This window comes from Narcine bancroftii, chromosome 10 (genome assembly GCF_036971445.1).
Source record: "Narcine bancroftii isolate sNarBan1 chromosome 10, sNarBan1.hap1, whole genome shotgun sequence".
In the NCBI taxonomy this organism is placed as follows: Eukaryota; Metazoa; Chordata; class Chondrichthyes; order Torpediniformes; family Narcinidae; genus Narcine; species Narcine bancroftii.
The window spans coordinates 35,420,721-35,439,835 of record NC_091478.1 but is presented as its reverse complement, the minus strand read 5'-3'; the positions used below and the strand labels follow the sequence as shown (position 1 = coordinate 35,439,835).

The window sequence follows — 19,115 nt, the reverse complement described above, 5'->3', positions numbered from 1 at the left end:
AGGAAGGGAACTTGGGTTGGTCAACTGTTTGGTGGAAATGGTATCACAGGAAAGAGGTGGTAACTTGGGGGTGGGGGGAGGGAAAAAGCTGAAAAAGGACAAGAGGGAAAATGACCAATTGAGATGGGTTTAAGCTTAGGGTTCAGGAAGGAAAGAGTGAAGGGATACATCTGTAAATCAGATTAGATAATATTTATTGTCCTGTAATAAAACAGAAATGTAATATCACACTAAATATAATATTACACAGACTAAAGGCAGACAAGGATTCCCTATTGGCATTGCCCAGTGCCCCTTAGTCAGAGAAAGAAGCTAAAGAGAATCTCCTCAGAGTCGCTTAGCGTCCGTGGATTTTCTTCCAGTGCACCTCCAGCCTCTGCAGCTGCACAAGTCTCCAGTTCAGTTCAAACTATCGGCAACCCGAGCCCAGATCCAAGCTTCCACCATGATAAGGAAGCCTTCCCAAGTCCTGATTCTGATAGCTGGTTCTCGTGAGCCAGGCTCTAGCAGTCTGCAGCTTAGTGTGAGTCCTTTGACCTTGTCGCCAGCAGCATGTTTGTGCTCTTCAGCCGCAGAGCTTCTCGCGGGTCCACCCCCACGGTCACCATCCTTGGGGTCATCTCCTAGTCTAGCAATCTCAAGGAAAGGGGTTGTTGGCAGAAATCAATTTGTTTTGATCTTAGTTATTGAAGTGATAGTGGTGGAAACAAAAGAGTAATTTAAAAAAATGATTTGAGTAGAGAAAACAAGCCATATTTTAATTCCAGGATAATCTTGGAATAATGAGGCCTTGTTCCGAAGGACTCCATGTTTATTGTGGCTCTGTGAAATGGCTAAAGCAACTCTCTGCAGATCTATTCAAGACTCTATTATCTGCACCAAAGGATTTGAGGTGATGATTGAATGTGGAGAATGGTTAAGATGAGAACTTTATTCTTGATCAAATGTGACAGGGCACTTTTAGTAGTATTCTTTACTTAAAATTCACTTTTTCATTAGGAAATAAATATCTCTGTAGTTGCAGTGATCAGCAAGTCAAAGGAATTAATTGGGGTTGATGGAATGAATTTTATGCATTGTTTCGTAGATCCTTTACCAGTGGAGTAGATTAGTTCCTGGAAGATTTAGCACAATGTCGCCTTGTTTTTCAGCTATTAATAGCTTATTCATAGAGGAATGGTATTTGATTGTTACTAACAGCTGTTTACAGTTGCACCATTTAATACAAGGAGAGCAAAGAAACAGGCCCTTCAGCTATGTAGCTGTGCTGGCCATCTAACCTTCCATACTAATCCTTTACCAGCCCTTGGTTTGCCAAATAGGTGATTTAAGTGCTCGTCCAGATGCTTAAATGTGCCTCTTCCACCCCTTTAAGCAAAAGCATTCCAGATTTCAACCATCCTCTGGATCATGAATTCTCCTTACTTGTGTAAAACCCATACATTCTGGTCTCTGGTCCAAGACTAATGCCATGAGGAAAAGCTTATTATCCTCCCCTACTGATTGATGTGCCTCGTAATTTTATCTTTAAGGCTTCCACCCCCCCCACCCCCCCCCCCCAGGCTACTTTAAGGACAAAAGACTGAGTATATATGTCAGTGATAGGAGACTCTGTAGTTTTGGACATGGGTGTTACTGTAATTGCAAGTGGGACTTCAGTGATGGGAGACTGTAGTTTTGGACACAGGTGTTACTGTGATTGCAAGTGGGACTTCAGTATGTGTTGCCTCCTTTGTGCCAGAGTCTGAGTGAATGCAAGGCATTCTGAGAAGGGTGGATGAGCAACCAGAGATCGTGGTGTATATTGATACAAGACAGGAAGTGAGATGGGGCCTTGCAGAATGATTTTCAAGAGCCAGATAATAAGTTTATCAAGCAGGACTTGCAGGGTTGTGACTAGTAGAAAGACAATGCAGTTTAATAAGGTGCAAAGGAGCTGATACCAGAATGAGGGTTTGAGTTATATGGACGACTGGGCAGATGGAAAGGGTTACACCAAATCTGGAGGGGAGCCAACCTTCATGCAGGGAGGTTCATGAATGTGACTCAGGAGGGTTTCAACCAGAGTGTCAGGGGAATGGGGACCAGAATAGCAGGGCAGCAATTGGAGAAGTTGAGGAGATGACAAGTGCTGTGGCATCAAGTCTGAAAGGGAGGAAAAATGAGCACAATGGGAATAATCGGCTGATGGTGTTTAATTTTAATGCAAATACTATTATAAGTAAGACAAGTGAACTGACCCTGGAATAGTACGTTTAATTAATGTTTCAGCCTTTACAAAGACGGCTGCAAGAGGAGCAGGACAGGCAGTTCAGTGTTCTTGGAGTTTGATGCTTTAGAATAGGTAAGAGGTGGAGGGGTTGCATTACTAATCAGGGACTGTGTCACAACTGCACTCAGGATGTACTGGAGGCTTCATCCATAGAGACAATATCGGTAGAGATCATAAATTTAAATAAAAACAGGTGCAATCACTAGGTGTATATTGTAGACCTTTCAAAAGCCATATCTTAAGAAGGGGTAAGAAACAGTTCTGAGTACCTTATGGAACGATGTAAAAGCAACAAGGATGTTATAGTGGAAGACTTTAATTTACCCACTATTGATTGGGATGTTCAAGTTTTTGTCAGAGTACATGCATAACATCAAATACAGCTCTGAGATTCTTTTTTTCTTGTGGGCTGGACAGAATTTCTATCAATAATGCAAAATGTACTCACAAAGAAGATATTTGTCCAAAAGAGAGAAATGTAAACAGATTGTGCAAATACAGAAAAAAGAATACTCAGTAATAAATGTACAAGGTAAGAATCCTTAAATGAGTCTTGAGTTTGTTGTTGAGGAGTCTAATGGTGGAGGGGTAGCAGCTGTTCCTGAACCTGGTGGGGCGAGTCTTTTACCTATACTGCTTTCCTGATGGCAGCAGCAAGAATAGAGCATGTCTAGTGTGGTGTGGATCCTTGATTGCTGCTGTTCTCAGACGGCAAAGCTCCATGAAGATATTTTTGATGGTGGAGAGAGTTTTATCTGTTATATATAACAATTAACAAGTACAGCACAGAAATGGGTTATTTTGGCTCTTCTAATCCACACTGAACTAAATCCAGAACTTTTTTCAGGGCTTTCTGTTCAGATGTATTGATGCCCCAGGCTGTGATGCAGCCGGTCAGCACACTTTACACTCCACATCTATAGAACCTTACCAAAGTTTCCACTGACATACTGAACTTCTGCAAACTCCTGAGGAAGTAGAGGTGCTGCATGCTTTCTTCACAATGACATGAGTATGTTAAGAACAGTCCTCTAAGATAATGACTTCCAGGAATTTAAATTTGCTCACCCTTTCCACCTCTGATTGCTGAATGTTCTTCGTGCCAGAGCCTTTGATGAACAGAATTTGTTGGGTGTGTCCAGAAGGGTTTCCTGAAGGAACGTGTAGATAACCCAACCAGGAAAGCGGGCATACAAGACCATAATGGGAAAGGAGCCGAGCCAGATGATCATACTTTCAGTGGAAGAGGATTTTGGGCAATAGTTATCATAATTCTTTAAGTTTAAACACATCTAGACAATGTCCTACACAATGATTATTGCCCTGGTGCCTCTCATATCCATCATTGTGTAGCAAAGGTAAATATATATCGCCAACGTTTTGGGCTTGAGCTCTTCATCAACGTGTGGGGGAACATGAGAGATGTCTGAGCAAAAGGGGAGGTGGGTGGTGAGGTTGGGAGATGAGGGGGGGGAAATGGCAGGAAGGGGGAGGAGTCTTGGTTAGTGGAGAGAGAAAGGCAGTAGGAACTGGAATAATTAGTTAAGTTGGTGGGGGTTGGGGGGGGAAGGGAGCTGATTAATGGAATGCAGTGAACTCATTGTTCATGCCCTGATGTTGGAGGGTGCCCAGACGAAAAATTAGGTGGTGTGCCTCCAATCTGTGGGTGGTCATGGTGGGGTGGTGTGAAAGGCCATGGACAGACATGTGAGCTTGAGAGTGTGATTCAGAATTGAAATGGTTGGCTACGGGGAGGTTGCTTTTGTTGTGCACAGAGGAGGTGTTGGGCGAAACGATCACCAAATCTGCAACTGGTCTCTCCAATGTAGAGAAGGCCACAGAGGATGCACTGGATGCAGTAAATGAGGTACAGGTGAGGTTGCCTCCTAGTTAGTAATGATCCAATGCAATTTACTGATTATTATAATAAATTCACAGCAGATGCCACCTCCCTGGTTCTGTGCTCTACCCTGGAACATCTGAATAAGGACTCGTATGTCTGATTCCAAATATTTGACTGCAGCTCTGTATTCAATATCATAGTCTCAAATAAACTCATCCTAAAGCTCTAGGGTATGGCTATCGGCACTCCCTCTGTGATTTAGGAGACTAATTAAGTTCAGCATGTTCCCCAACAACTTCTACATGTCCATCATTATAAGTATATTTCTTTGATGCACAACAGTGTGGTATGGCAGCTGTTTTTCTCAAGACCATAAGAAGCTGTTTAAAAAGAAATGGTGAATGCAGCTCCAACAATGCAAACTTCCCACCTCTCTCAGAACTCTACCAACATCTCCCACTACCTAGCAAAGGCAGCCCACGTAATGAAGGACCCCACAGATCCTGTTGTGCTCTGTTTTATCTCTCCCCTCCGTGAGAAGGGTCGGTTCAAAAATTGTGCACCAACAGGTTTAAAGCTGGTTTCTTCAATGCAGCCATTGGACTCCTGATTGAACCCCACAACAGTACAATGCTGGTGCCCTTGATTTGTACCATTTGATTTTTTTTTCATTGTAACTCTAAACTTGTGTTCTGGTTCTTTATATGGCAGTATGATGTTCATGTTAACTTGAGACTGCTCTTAGAAGAACCCATCTTGGTGTACTCCGTATAGTTGACAAATTTAAACTTGATCCTTGACTTCTTGATCTGCAGTTACAAGCAGGGAAGGATGGTGACTGTGCCTGCTGCATAATGATCCTGAACACCGGCATCATGGCAAGTCTGCATTCTTGTGCTTTCTTGGTGTAACGTTGTCATTACATCAAAATAGCTCGAAGGCTGTATGGTATTGGTGGCTCAGCCCCATACTATGCCCTCTATACGCTCATATCTGTAACCAAACATTACTCTTTTCAGATGGCACCATCGTCATAGGTCAAATCTCAAACAATACCATGGTAGTGTGTAGAAAGAAGAAAGATTCAGGTGGTATGGTATCAGGATAACAGCCTCTCTCTCATTGTCAACAAAATTAATCCCAACTCTGTCAAGCAAAGGATGCAAAATATTCTGGAAAACACAAGCCTCCAGATTCAAGGATAGTTTCGATCCTGCTGTGATTGAACTCTTAAATGGCAAAAGCTGATGAACGTACAGTTTTTAACTGTGCTTTTCTCTGCACCCTGCAGTTATTTTTTTTCCCTTGGGGCTTACTGACTTTCTCCAGCATTTTGTGGATAGTTTTTTTCCATCCATGCTTTTTACTGTACTCTCCACTATTTGATGTGCGCCACTAGTGTTTACTGACTTATTATTATTGCTATGCCTGTTGACTTGCCTGGATAATATTAGTATTTTGTATTGAAATCTAGGACATGTGAAAAGTGGTATAGCAAAATAATGTATAATCTATTGCCTTTTGAGAGAAGTTGAATCCATTTCTGAATACAGTACAACTCCGATTCACCGAAATGGTCAGGAGCAGGCCTTTGTCAGATAAACTGTGTTTTCAGAGAACTGATAATTTTTTTTTAAAAAACATCCCAGTAGCAGCAGCAAATCACTTTTAACAGCGTTTAAACAACAACAAGCAACAAGGGAAGGCTTTTTCAGCATTTAATGTTAATTTTCACCCAAAAAATCCTGGCCACCGCTGATCACCAACACCTTCCCACCGAGGCCCTGCTCCTTCCTGTCTGGAAGCCCAAGGTCTGTGCTGCCGCCGCCGGCAGTCCAATGTCCCTGGTCAGTTCAGTTCTGAAAAAAAAATTGGGATAAATGAGGATTTCTGATTTGTTTCTGATATCCTCATTTATCCAAAATTTAAACATTTTTGTTGGATAAATGAGGATTTTGGAGAATCTGATTTTGGATAATCGGCGTTGTACCGTAATACACTCCTCGAGCAACCTTTCTTGGAAGACGAGATCCTTTTGAACCATGAAAATAGTGCATCCAAAAATTTGTGCTCTGGCTTTTGAGAGGTGCTTCTGTAGACTATTGATTGCCCTCCCCTATTTATTATTAAGCTTCACCCATGAAAATTATCTTTATTGTAGGCCATGAGTAGATTGTTCATTTGTACCAGTGCTGGTAGACCAAAAAATAATTGAATCAGGATTTCATTCAACTTGGTTTAAAAAAAAATAAAAAATTCTGAAGCATTGTTGGTCCCACAATTTTTCCACCAATCCCAATTTTGGGAATTAATATGTTTACAGTAGTATATGTTGATGTTAGATAATGCAGATGCCTAGAACCCGAGAAGCTTAAACATTTAGCGAGGGAAAAGTGAGCAGCTTGCGGTGTTTGCAACTAAGAAATGTGCTGAAAGTTTTTTCTATGATCATCGTCATTAGGGCTTTCATCATATGGATTTCTCCAGCAAAATTCATACTCATGGCTATAATTGCCAACATGAAATTTGGATATTAGATTCTATTGATAATTGTTACAGTTAGAGAAAAAAAATTAGAATTTTGCAAACGGGGGGCCAATGTTTTCAAAGTGTGAAGTTTTTTCATTTTGACAATGGGTGCCGTTATGTTTGATCTTCTGCCTTTATCAGTCAAGATTAAAACACTATTTGTCATTTTAGAAGTAGCTGATTTTTTTTTTAATAGAAGGAATATGGAGACAAAAAATTAAAGAAAAGTTGAAAGTAGTATTGATAAGTGAGGAATGATCATTCACTTTGTTTTGAAGCCACTTGAACTTTTTTTCCAAATTATCTCAATTAATCCTCTGCCAAGCAGAAGATAGAATAGTCCATGTACCTGGTTCAGTACTAGTAGGATAGTCCATGTACCTGGTTCAGTACTAGGATAGTCCATGTATCTGGTTCAGTACTAGGATAGTCCATGTATCTGGTTCAGTACTAGGATAGTCCATGTACCTGGTTCAGTACTAGGATAGTCCATGTACCTGGTTCAGTTCTAGGATAGTCCATGTACCTGGTTCAGTTCTAGGATAGTCCATGTACCTGGTTCAGTACTTGGATAGTCCATGTACCTGGTTCAATACTAGTAGGATAGTCCATGTACCTGGTTCAGTACTAGGATAGTCCATGTACCTGGTTCAGTACTAGGATAGTCCATGTACCTGGTTCAGTACTAGGATAGTCCATGTACCTGGTTCATTGCTAGTAGGATAGTCCATTTACCAGGTTCAGTACTAGGATAGTCCATGTACATGGTTCAGTACTAGGATAGTCCATGTACCTGGTTCAGTACTACTAGGATAGTCCATGTACCTGGTTCAGGACTAGGATAGTCCATGTACCTGGTTCAGGACTAGGATAGTCCATGTACCTGGTTCAGGACTAGGATAGTCCATGTACCTGGTTCAGGACTAGGATAGTCCATGTACCTGGTTCAGGACTAGGATAGTCCATGTACCTGGTTCAGGACTAGGATAGTCCATGTACCTGGTTCAGTACTAGGATCGTCCATATACCTGGTTCAGTACTAGGATACTCCATGTACCTGGTTCAGTACTAGGATAGTCCATGTACCTGGTTCAGTACTAGTAGGATAGTCCATGTACCTGGTTCAGGACTAGGATAGTCCATGTACCTGGTTCAGGACTAGGATAGTCCATGTACCTGGTTCAGGACTAGGATAGTCCATGTACCTGGTTCAGTACTAGGATAGTCCATGTACCTGGTTCAGTACTAGGATAGTCCATGTACCTGGTTCAGGACTAGGATAGTCCATGTACCTGGTTCAGTACTAGGATAGTCCATGTACCTGGTTCAGTACTAGGATAGTCCATGTACCTGGTTCAGTACTAGGGTAGTCCATGTACCTGGTTCAGTACTAGGATAGTCCATGTACCTGGTTCAGAACTAGTAGGATAGTCCATGTACCTGGTTCAGAACTAGGATAGTGCATGTACATGGTTCAGTACTAGGATAGTCCATGTACCTGGTTCAGTACTAGTAGGATAGTCCATGTACCTGGTTCAGTACTAGTAGGATAGTCCATGTACCTGGTTCAGTACTAGGATAGTCCATGTACCTGGTTCAGTTTTAGGATAGTCCATGTACCTGGTTCAGTACTAGTAGGATAGTCCATGTACCTGGTTCAGTACTAGTAGGATAGTCCATGTACCTGGTTCAATACTAGGATAGTCCATGTACCTGGTTCAGTACTAGTAGGATAGTCCATGTACCTGGTTCAGGACTAGGATAGTCCATGTACCTGGTTCAGGACTAGGATAGTCCATGTACCTGGTTCAGTACTAGGATAGTCCATGTACCTGGTTCAGTACTAGGATAGTCCATGTACCTGGTTCAGTACTAGGATAGTCCATGTACCAGGTTCAGTACTAGGATAGTCCATGTACCTGGTTCAGTAGTAGGATAGTCCATGAACCTGGTTCAGTACTAGGATAGTCCATGTACCTGGTTCAGTACTAGGATAGTCCATGTACCTGGTTCAGTACTAGGATAGTCCATGTACCTGGTTCAGTACTAGTAGGATAGTCCATGTACCTGGTTCAGTACAAGGATAGTCCATGTACTTGGTTCAGTACTAGGATAGTCCATGTACCTGGTTCAGTACTAGTAGGATAGTCCATGTACCTGGTTCAGTACGAGGATAGTCCATGTACCTGGTTCAGTACTAGGATAGTCCATGTACCTGGTTCAGTACTAGGATAGTCCATGTACCTAGTTCAGTACTAGGATAGTCCATGTACCTGGTTCAGTACTAGTAGGATAGTCCATGTACCTGGTTCAGTACTAGGATAGTCCATGTACCTGGTTCAGTACTAGTAGGATAGTCCATGTACCTGGTTCAGTACTAGGATAGTCCATGTACCTGGTTCAGTTCAAGGATAGTCCATGTACCTGGTTCAGTACTTGGATAGTCCATGTACCTGGTTCAGTACTAGTAGGATAGTCCATGTACCTGGTTCAGTACTAGGATAGTCCATGTACCTGGTTCAGTTCTAGGATAGTCCATGTACCTGGTTCAGTTCTAGGATAGTCCATGTACCTGGTTCAGTACTTGGATAGTCCATGTACCTGGTTCAATACTAGTAGGATAGTCCATGTACCTGGTTCAGTACTAGGATAGTCCATGTACCTGGTTCAGTACTAGGATAGTCCATGTACCTGGTTCAGTACTAGGATAGTCCATGTACCTGGTTCAGTACTAGGATAGTCCATGTACCTGGTTCATTGCTAGTAGGATAGTCCATGTACCTGGTTCAGTACTAGGATAGTCCATGTACATGGTTCAGTACTAGGATAGTCCATGTACCTGGTTCAGTACTACTAGGATAGTCCATGTACCTGGTTCAGGACTAGGATAGTCCATGTACCTGGTTCAGGACTAGGATAGTCCATGTACCTGGTTCAGGACTAGGATAGTCCATGTACCTGGTTCAGGACTAGGATAGTCCATGTACCTGGTTCAGGATTAGGATAGTCCATGTACCTGGTTCAGTACTAGGATCGTCCATATACCTGGTTCAGTACTAGGATCGTCCATATACCTGGTTCAGTACTAGGATACTCCATGTACCTGGTTCAGTACTAGGATAGTCCATGTACCTGGTTCAGTACTAGTAGGATAGTCCATGTACCTGGTTCAGGACTAGGATAGTCCATGTACCTGGTTCAGGACTAGGATAGTCCATGTACCTGGTTCAGGACTAGGATAGTCCATGTACCTGGTTCAGTACTAGGATAGTCCATGTACCTGGTTCAGTACTAGGATAGTCCATGTACCTGGTTCAGTACTAGGATAGTCCATGTACCTGGTTCAGTACTAGGATAGTCCATGTACCTGGTTCAGTACTAGGGTAGTCCATGTACCTGGTTCAGTACTAGGGTAGTCCATGTACCTGGTTCAGTACTAGGATAGTCCATGTACCTGGTTCAGTACTAGTAGGATAGTCCATGTACCTGGTTCAGTACTAGGATAGTCCATGTACCTGGTTCAGTACTAGTAGGACAGTCCATGTACCTGGTTCAGTACTAGTAGGATAGTCCATGTACCTGGTTCAGTACTAGGATAGTCCATGTGCCTGGTTCAGTTCTAGGATAGTCCATGTACCTGGTACAGTACTAGTAGGATAGTCCATGTACCTGGTTCAGTACGAGGATAGTCCATGTACCTGGTTCAGTACGATTATAGTCCATGTACCTGGTTCAGAACGAGGATCGTCCATGTACCTGGTTCAGTACTAGTAGGATAGACCATGTACCTGGTTCAGTACTAGTAGGATAGTCCATGTACTTGGTTCAGTACTAGGATAGTCCATGTACGTGGTTCAGTACTAGGATAGTCCATGTACGTGGTTCAGTACTAGGATAGTCCATGTACCCGGTTCAGTGCTAGGATAGTCCATGTACCCGGTTCAGTACTAGGATAGTCCATGTACCTGGTTCAGTACTAGGAAAGTCCATGTACCTGGTTCAGTACTAGTAGAATAGTCCATGTACCTGGTTCAGTACTAGGATAGTCCATGTACCTGGTTCAGTACTAGGATAGTCCATGTACCTGGTTCAGTACTAGTAGGATAGTCCATGTACCTGGTTCAGTTCTAGGATAGTCCATGTACCTGATTCAGTACTAGGATAGTCCATGTACCTGGTTCAGTACTAGGATAGTCCATGTACATGGTTCAGTACTTGGATAGTCCATGTACATGGTTCAGTACTTGGATAGTCCATGTACCTGGTTCAGTACTAGTAGGATAGTCCATGTACCTGGTTCAGTACTAGGATAGTCCATGTGCCTGGTTCAGTTCTAGGATAGTCCATGTACCTGGTACAGTACTAGTAGGATAGTCCATGTACCTGGTTCAGTACGAGGATAGTCCATGTACCTGGTTCAGTACGATTATAGTCCATGTACCTGGTTCAGAACGAGGATCGTCCATGTACCTGGTTCAGTACTAGTAGGATAGACCATGTACCTGGTTCAGTACTAGTAGGATAGTCCATGTACTTGGTTCAGTACTAGGATAGTCCATGTACGTGGTTCAGTACTAGGATAGTCCATGTACGTGGTTCAGTACTAGGATAGTCCATGTACGTGGGTCAGTACTAGGATAGTCCATGTACCCGGTTCAGTGCTAGGATAGTCCATGTACCCGGTTCAGTACTAGGATAGTCCATGTGCCTGGTTCAGTACTAGGATAGTCCATGTACCTGGTTCAGTACTATGATAGTCCATATACCTGGTTCAGTACTAGTAGGATAGTCCATGTACCTTGTTCAGTACTAGGATCGTCCATGTAACTGGTTCAGTGCTTGGATCGTCCATGTACCTGGTTCAGTGCTAGGATAGTCCATGTACCTGGTTCAGTACTAGGATAGTCCATGTACCTGGTTCAGTACTAGGATAGTCCATGTACCTGGTTCAGTACTACGATAGTCCATGTACCTGGTTCAGTACTAGGATAGTCCATGTACCTGTTTCAGTACTAGGATAGTCCATCTACCTGGTTCAGTACTAGGATAGTCCATCTACCTGGTTCAGTACTAGGATAGTCCATGTACCTGGTTCAGTACTAGGATAGTCCATGTACCTGGTTCAGTACTCGGATAGTCCATGTACCTGGTTCAGTACTAGGATAGTCCATGTACCTGGTTCAGTACTAGGATAGTCCATGTACCTGGTTCAGTACTAGGATAGTCCATGTACCTGGTTCAGTACTAGGATAGTCCATCTACCTGGTTCAGTACCAGGATAGTCCATCTACCTGGTTCAGTACCAGGATAGTCCATCTACCTGGTTCAGTACTAGGATAGTCCATGTACCTGGTTCAGTACTCGGATAGTCCATGTACCTGGTTCAGCACTAGTACGATAGTCCATGTACCTGGTTCAGTACTAGGATCGTCCATGTACCTGGTTCGGTACGAGGATAGTCCATGTGCCTGATTCGGTACGAGGATAGTCCATGTACCTGGTTCAGTACTAGGATAGTCCATGTACCTGGTTCGGTACGAGGATAGTCCATGTACCTGGTTCGGTACGAGGATAGTGCATGTTCCTGGTTCAGTACCAGGATAGTCCATGTACCTGGTTCAGTACTAGTAGGATAGTCCATGTACCTGGTTCAGTACGAGGATAGTCCATGTGCCTGGTTCGGTACGAGGATAGTCCATGTGCCTGGTTCGGTACGAGGATAGTCCATGTACCTGGTTCAGTACGAGGATAGTCCATGTACCTGGTTCGGTACGAGGATAGTCCATGTACCTGGTTCGGTACGAGGATAGTCCATGTGCCTGGTTCGATACGAGGATAGTCCATGTACCTGGTTCGGTACTAGGATAGTCCATGTACCTGGTTCAGTAGTAGGAAAGTCCATGTACCTGGTTCAGTACTAGTAGGATAGTCCATGTACCTGGTTCAGTACTAGTAGGATAGTCCATGTACCTGGTTCAGTACTAGGATAGTCCATGTACCTGGTTCAGTACTAGGATAGTCCATGTACCTGGTTCAGTACTAGTAGGATAGTCCATGTACCTGGTTCAGTTCTAGGATAGTCCATGTACCTGATTCAGTAGTAGGAAAGTCCATGTACCTGGTTCAGTACTAGTAGGATAGTCCATGTACCTGGTTCAGTACTAGTAGGATAGTCCATGTACCTGGTTCAGTACTAGGATAGTCCATGTACCTGGTTCAGTACTAGGATAGTCCATGTACCTGGTTCAGTACTAGTAGGATAGTCCATGTACCTGGTTCAGTTCTAGGATAGTCCATGTACCTGATTCAGTACTAGGATAGTCCATGTACCTGGTTCAGTACTAGGATAGTCCATGTACATGGTTCAGTACTTGGATAGTCCATGTACCTGGTTCAGTACTTGGATAGTCCATGTACCTGGTTCAGTAATAGTAGGATAGTCCATGTACCTGGTTCAGTACTAGGATAGTCCATGTCCCTGGTTCAGTTCTAGGATAGTCCATGTACCTGGTTCAGTACTAGTAGGATAGTCCATGTACCTGGTTCAGTACTAGGATAGTCCATGTTCCTGGTTCAGTTCTAGGATAGTCCATGTACCTGGTTCAGTACTAGTAGGATAGTCCATGTACCTGGTTCAGTACTAGGATAGTCCATGTACCTGGTTCAGTGCTAGGTTAGTCCATGTACCTGGTTCAGTACTAGGATAGTCCATGTACCTGGTTCAGTACTAGGATAGTCCATGTACCTGGTTCAGTACTAGGATAGTCCATGTACCCCGTTCAGTACTAGGATAGTCCATGTGCCTGGTTCAGTACTAGGATAGTCCATGCACCTGGTTCAGTACTATGATAGTCAATATACCTGGTTCAGTACTAGTAGGATAGTCCATGTACCTTGTTCAGTACTAGGATCGTCCATGTACCTGGTTCAGTGCTTGGATCGTCCATGTACCTGGTTCAGTGCTAGGATCGTCCATGTACCTGGTTCAGTACTAGGATAGTCCATGTACCTGGTTCAGTTCTACGATAGTCCATGTACCTGGTTCAGTGCTAGGATAGTCCATGTACCCGGTTCAGTTCTAGGATAGTCCATGTGCCTGGTTCAGTACTAGGATAGTCCATGTACCTGGTTCAGTACTAGGATAGTCCATATACCTGGTTCAGTACCAAGATAGTCCATGTACCTGTTCAGTACTAGTAGGATAGTCCATGAACCTGGTTCAGTACTAGGATCGTCCATGTACCTGGTTCAGTACTAGGATAGTCCATGTACTCGGTTCAGTACTAGGATAGTCCATGTACTCGGTTCAGTACTAGGATAGTCCATGTCCCTGCTTCAGTACTAGGATAGTCCATGTTCCTGGTTCAGTGCTAGGATAGTCCATGTACCTGGTTCAGTATCGGATAGTCCATGTACCTGGTTCAGTACTAGGATAGTCCATGTACCTGGTTCAGTACTAGGATAGTCCATGTACCTGGTTCAGTCCTAGGATAGTCCATGTACCTGGTTCAGTACTAGGATAGTCCATCTACCTGGTTCAGTACTCGGATAGTCCATGTCCCTGGTTCAGTACTAGGATAGTCCATCTACCTGGTTCAGTACTAGGATAGTCAATGTACCTGGTTCAGTACTAGGATAGTCCATGTACCTGTTTCAGTACTAGGATAGTCCATGTACCTGGTTCAGTACTAGGATAGTCCATGTACCTGTTTCAGTACTAGGATAGTCCATCTACCTGGTTCAGTACTAGGATAGTCCATGTACCTGGTTCAGTACTAGGATAGTCCATGTACTTGGTTCAGTACTCGGATAGTCCATGTATCTGGTTCAGTACTAGGATAGTCCATGTACCTGGTTCAGTACTAGGATAGTCCATGTACCTGGTTCAGTACTAGGATAGTCCATGTACCTGGTTCAGTACTAGGATAGTCCATCTACCTGGTTCAGTACCAGGATAGTCCATCTACCTGGTTCAGTACTAGGATAGTCCATGTACCTGGTTCAGTACTCGGATAGTCCATGTACCTGGTTCAGTACTAGTACGATAGTCCATGTACCTGGTTCAGTACTAGGATCGTCCATGTACCTGGTTCGGTACGAGGATAGTCCATGTGCCTGGTTCGGTACGAGGATAGTCCATGTACCTGGTTCAGTACTAGGATAGTCCATGTACCTGGTTCAGTACGAGGATAGTCCATGTACCTGGTTCGGTACGAGGATAGTGCATGTTCCTGGTTCAGTATCAGGATAGTCCATGTACCTGGTTCAGTACTAGTACGATAGTCCATGTACCTGGTTCAGTACGAGGATAGTCCATGTACCTGGTTCTGAACGAGGATAGTCCATGTACCTGGTTCAGTAGTAGAGTTTGGATACAAGAACATAGGCAGATTTCTTGGTAAAATTAGCAAATGTTGACTCGTTCTCTATACTTCATTCCCATTTCTTCTTTTTCACCTTGAACTCTTGGCAAATTGGGGAATTGGATGATAAATACTTATTATTAAGCAATCATAGTGTGTTAGATATTTAAAAACCATGGCATCCTTTTTAATTTTTGATTTGAATTCCAATCCTTGCTACTTTTGGTGGAAAGTAAGTCATATTTCCTGTGTAACATTGAAGCATTTTTCATTCATATAATAACATCTGTGCTGGTTATTTTGGCCAGATCTGTAATTGTGAGGTGTCAAAGCACCTTGTTGCACCTTGAAACTGATATCACTGAAATTGTATTGGAAATGAATGCTGAACTCTGAAAGATATTGATCTGATGCTCCTTCATAGTTTACGCTGCTTTGCTTCTTTTCTCATCAAAATCAAAACATCAAAAAAGATCAGTGAGCTCGAAAAAAAATTAATAAACTTTTGCTGTAACATGCATGCATGTCTTTGTTGAATGATCTCATGTGAGTGACCTGAGCAATAGTTGACATCTCTAGCCTTTTTTAACAAAATACATTTTGCAACAGGCTATAATTCCCACCTGCTTCAAGAAGGCCACCTTCCGATCAGTACTGAATAATGATGGGCCAAATATCCATCAACTAGTGGTTCAGATATTCACCTTTGAAAAGGTGTAGCCTCACAGCCAGTCTTGACCCACTTCAATTTGTCTACAGTTAAAGCTGGTCCACAAAGAACACCATATCCTTGGCCCTCCACCTCGTTACAAAGGACGCAAGGTCAGACTATGTTTATCAACTTTAATGTTATTTTGTAGCACCCACTAAACTCATCCCAAACTTCGTGTTGGTCTTGGCACCCTCCTTTACAACTGGATCCTTGAACTCCTGTCACATAGCCCTACAAAGGAGTATACTTAGCCGTTACGACACAACCTCTGTTCCTACGACTGCACAACTAAATACCTCCATCTTTAAGCTGGCTGATAACACTACAGTAATGGACTGGATGTTGAATACTGATGAGATGTAATACAAGATAAATTAACTGATTACCGATTTCTTATCAACGTGAATGGTACCGAAATGGAGACGGTAGAAAAATTTCAGGTTCTCCAGTGACCTGAACTGCACTGACCACAAAGACCTAATGGTCAAGAAAGTGCACCAACGTGTCTATTTTTTTTAAGTAGGCTAAGGAAGTTTGGCGTGGCCCTCAACTTCATAGGAACAACCAAGCTAGATACATCATAGCATGATGCAGCAGGCTGTGTTACCCGTGATCAGAAGCTGCTGCAGAAGATGGTGAATGCAGCTCAGAATATCCATAAACCTTCCTCCCCTCCAACTCTATCTGCACCTCCTGCTGCCATAGAAAGGCAGCCACCATACTGATGGACCTCTACTATCCTGCCTTACACTCTGCTGCCATCAGGGAGAAGGTCCAGGAGTGTGAGATTGTGCACTAACAGGTTCAAGGATAGTTTCTTTCCAACAGCCATGCCTCCTGAATTAACCTCACAATAGTAATCTTGTGCTCTCCTTTCTATGTACCAATTGACTTTTTCACTGTGACACTACACACTGTATAATGCGTCCTTGCTCTTGTATGTTTATCAGCACGTAAAGATTGAGTGTAGCTAATAGTTGTGATACTTCCTGTTTATGAATTTTTCAATATGATTGGTAGCTCAATGATTTTTGAGATTGGTGTTGGTGGATTTGAAAAATTTTGTTGAACACAATAGAGATCACAGTTTTAAAGGTGACCATCCTTAAGCTCGTCAGCTCAATCCATCTCTTTCTCACTGATGGCAAAATCCAGACCAATGTAATGTTGGCCGTTCTGTCTTATTGAGTCAACCTTTTAGAAATATAATACTGGAAGAGCTGAATAGAAAAACAAAGAAATAGATTTCTCAATATAGCCTGCTGCAATTTATGACCAGGATTGAGAATAATTTTGTATAATTGAAAGCCTGACAAACTATTAAAAAGGTTCTTTGTACTTAGTACAAAACCAAGCGATTTAGTTCAGCTGAAGTGTTCCTGCTGTGCATAAATTTCCCGATCATGCATATGATCCAACCAGTTTTGCCTTTTGTGGTGTGGTACTTAATCTTGCCATTTCAATTAATCTCTGCCATCTGATGGAACGAGTTCCATATTTCTAAACACTAAGAAATTCCTCAGCAATTGTTCAATAGGCTTGTTGGTGACCTTTTTAAATCTGAAGGTATGAAGAACCTCATTGATGAGTTTTGTGAATAAAATATTGACTATACCATTAAAAATTCATTAAGGTTGGAATGCACAGGCCTTAAACAACTTTGGCATGCTTTCACATAACCAACCGTACCATAATAAGTATTTCAGTGCAAGGTCTACTAAGCTCTTGGTTATTGCAACTTTTCAAGAAGAGGGTATTTTGGACAACAGTAGTACGATTTCCACATTAAACTTCTGAAATGTTCTGTCCCAAGAAGTTGCTGAGCTTCTTGCCATAGCTTCTATTGTAAAATATATGGCAAAAAAATACAGTTTACAAGAAAACACAAGCTCCAATACATAAGTTAAGCCAGGGCAGAATAATTATTATTTATCACATTGTTTAGAGTTCTTGGACTTAATATAGTCTTTCTCTGGCAATTTCACTTCCTATTTTATAATGCAAGAATTAGGTTACTCAATGCATTCAGTAAAATGCTGCTATTGGTCAGTGCTCAGCAAATATTTATCAATTAGATTCTCAAAAAGAGATGTTTAGTAAGCAATACTGAAAATCGTGTTTTATCGCATGTACCTAATTCTTTCATACCTTATTTCCGATATAATGACTAAGATTTCTTTTTGATTTTTCACTTGCAGATGTGCAGAAAGACATTATGATGCTACTAAATTTAATTGTAGAGGTAGGTTAACCATTTATTGAAATTTCTATTTTGAAATTATAGGTAGTCCCCAATTTACAGTGGGGTTGCTTACGTTCTGGCACTCCCAACATAAATCAAAAAAAAGGGCACTGGGAACCATGGGGGACAGACACTGGGCAGTGGGATCAGTGTGCGGACTGACGTGGGGCAGTGGGGAGAGAGTGGGCAGTGTGATCAGTGTGGGGACTGAAACAGCGTTGTCAGGAGACACTGATCATCATAGCCTAGCCAAAAATTCGAAGTACAGTATGAATTCAAACCATCATAACTTTGAAAAATAGTCTATGACTTACGATGGTCTGACACTATCTGTACCCAAAGGGTAAAGCTACCTTATCTCTCCATGAAAATAAGCAAAAGTGTACACACAACAAAGCATGTCAAACTTTTGCCTTTAACATATTTAGCTGATGATAAAGATTAATTCTATTGTAGCAAACAGCATAGCAACAATTACCATAAATATTTGTGTATAATGCGTTCAATGTATAATACGACCCCCCCCCCCCCTCACCTGCCTGAGTCACGCTGGCATCTCTCTGCTCGCACGCCCAGCCTCCTGAGTAATGCTGGCATCTCTCCGCTCACATGCCCAGCCTCCTGAGTCAAGCTTGCATCTCTCCGCCCGCTCAGCCTCCCAAGTCGTGCTCGTGTCTCGCCTCCCAAGTTGCACTCGCGTCTCTCCGCTCACCCGCCCGGCCTCCAGAGTCGCACTCGCGTCTCTCCGCTCAACCGAGTCGCGATCGCGTCTCTCCGCCCGCCCGAGTCGCCCTCGCGTCTCGCCGCCCGCCCGAGTCGCCCTCGCGTCTCGCCGCCCGCCCGAGTCGCCCTCGCGTCTCGCCGCCCGCCCGAGTCGCCCTCGCGTCTCGCCGCCCGCCCGAGTCGCCCTCGCGTCTCGCCGCCCGCCCGAGTCGCCCTCGCGTCTCGCCGCCCGCCCGAGTCGCCCTCGCGTCTCGCCGCCCTCGCGTCTCGCCGCCCGCCCGAGTCGCCCTCGCGTCTCGCCGCCCTCGCGTCTCGCCGCCCGCCCGAGTCGCCCTCGCGTCTCGTCGCCCTCGCGTCTCGCCGCCCGCCCGAGTCGCCCTCGCGTCTCGCCGCCCGCCCGAGTCGCCCTCGCGTCTCGCCGCCCGCCCGAG

At 43.5% G+C, this 19,115-nt stretch overlaps 1 protein-coding gene across 8 annotated transcripts in view; it reads left to right on the top strand.

The window, feature by feature from the left end:
* The window catches only part of ptenb (phosphatase and tensin homolog B), a 133,970-nt gene that overhangs the window by 66,119 nt on the left and 48,736 nt on the right, over positions 1 to 19,115 (top strand). For 7 of the 8 annotated variants that reach the window (XR_011345540.1, XM_069900640.1, XM_069900645.1 and 4 more), the window contains one exon: positions 17,918 to 17,961. Coding sequence is in view for 6 of the 8 variants with exons in the window: in XM_069900640.1 (XP_069756741.1) it covers positions 17,918 to 17,961 (44 nt within the window). In the remaining 2 variants the exon portion in view is untranslated. Of the gene's footprint in view, positions 1 to 15,807; positions 15,830 to 17,917; positions 17,962 to 19,115 lie in introns of those variants that run through there. The other variant, XM_069900646.1, reaches the window with a different exon arrangement.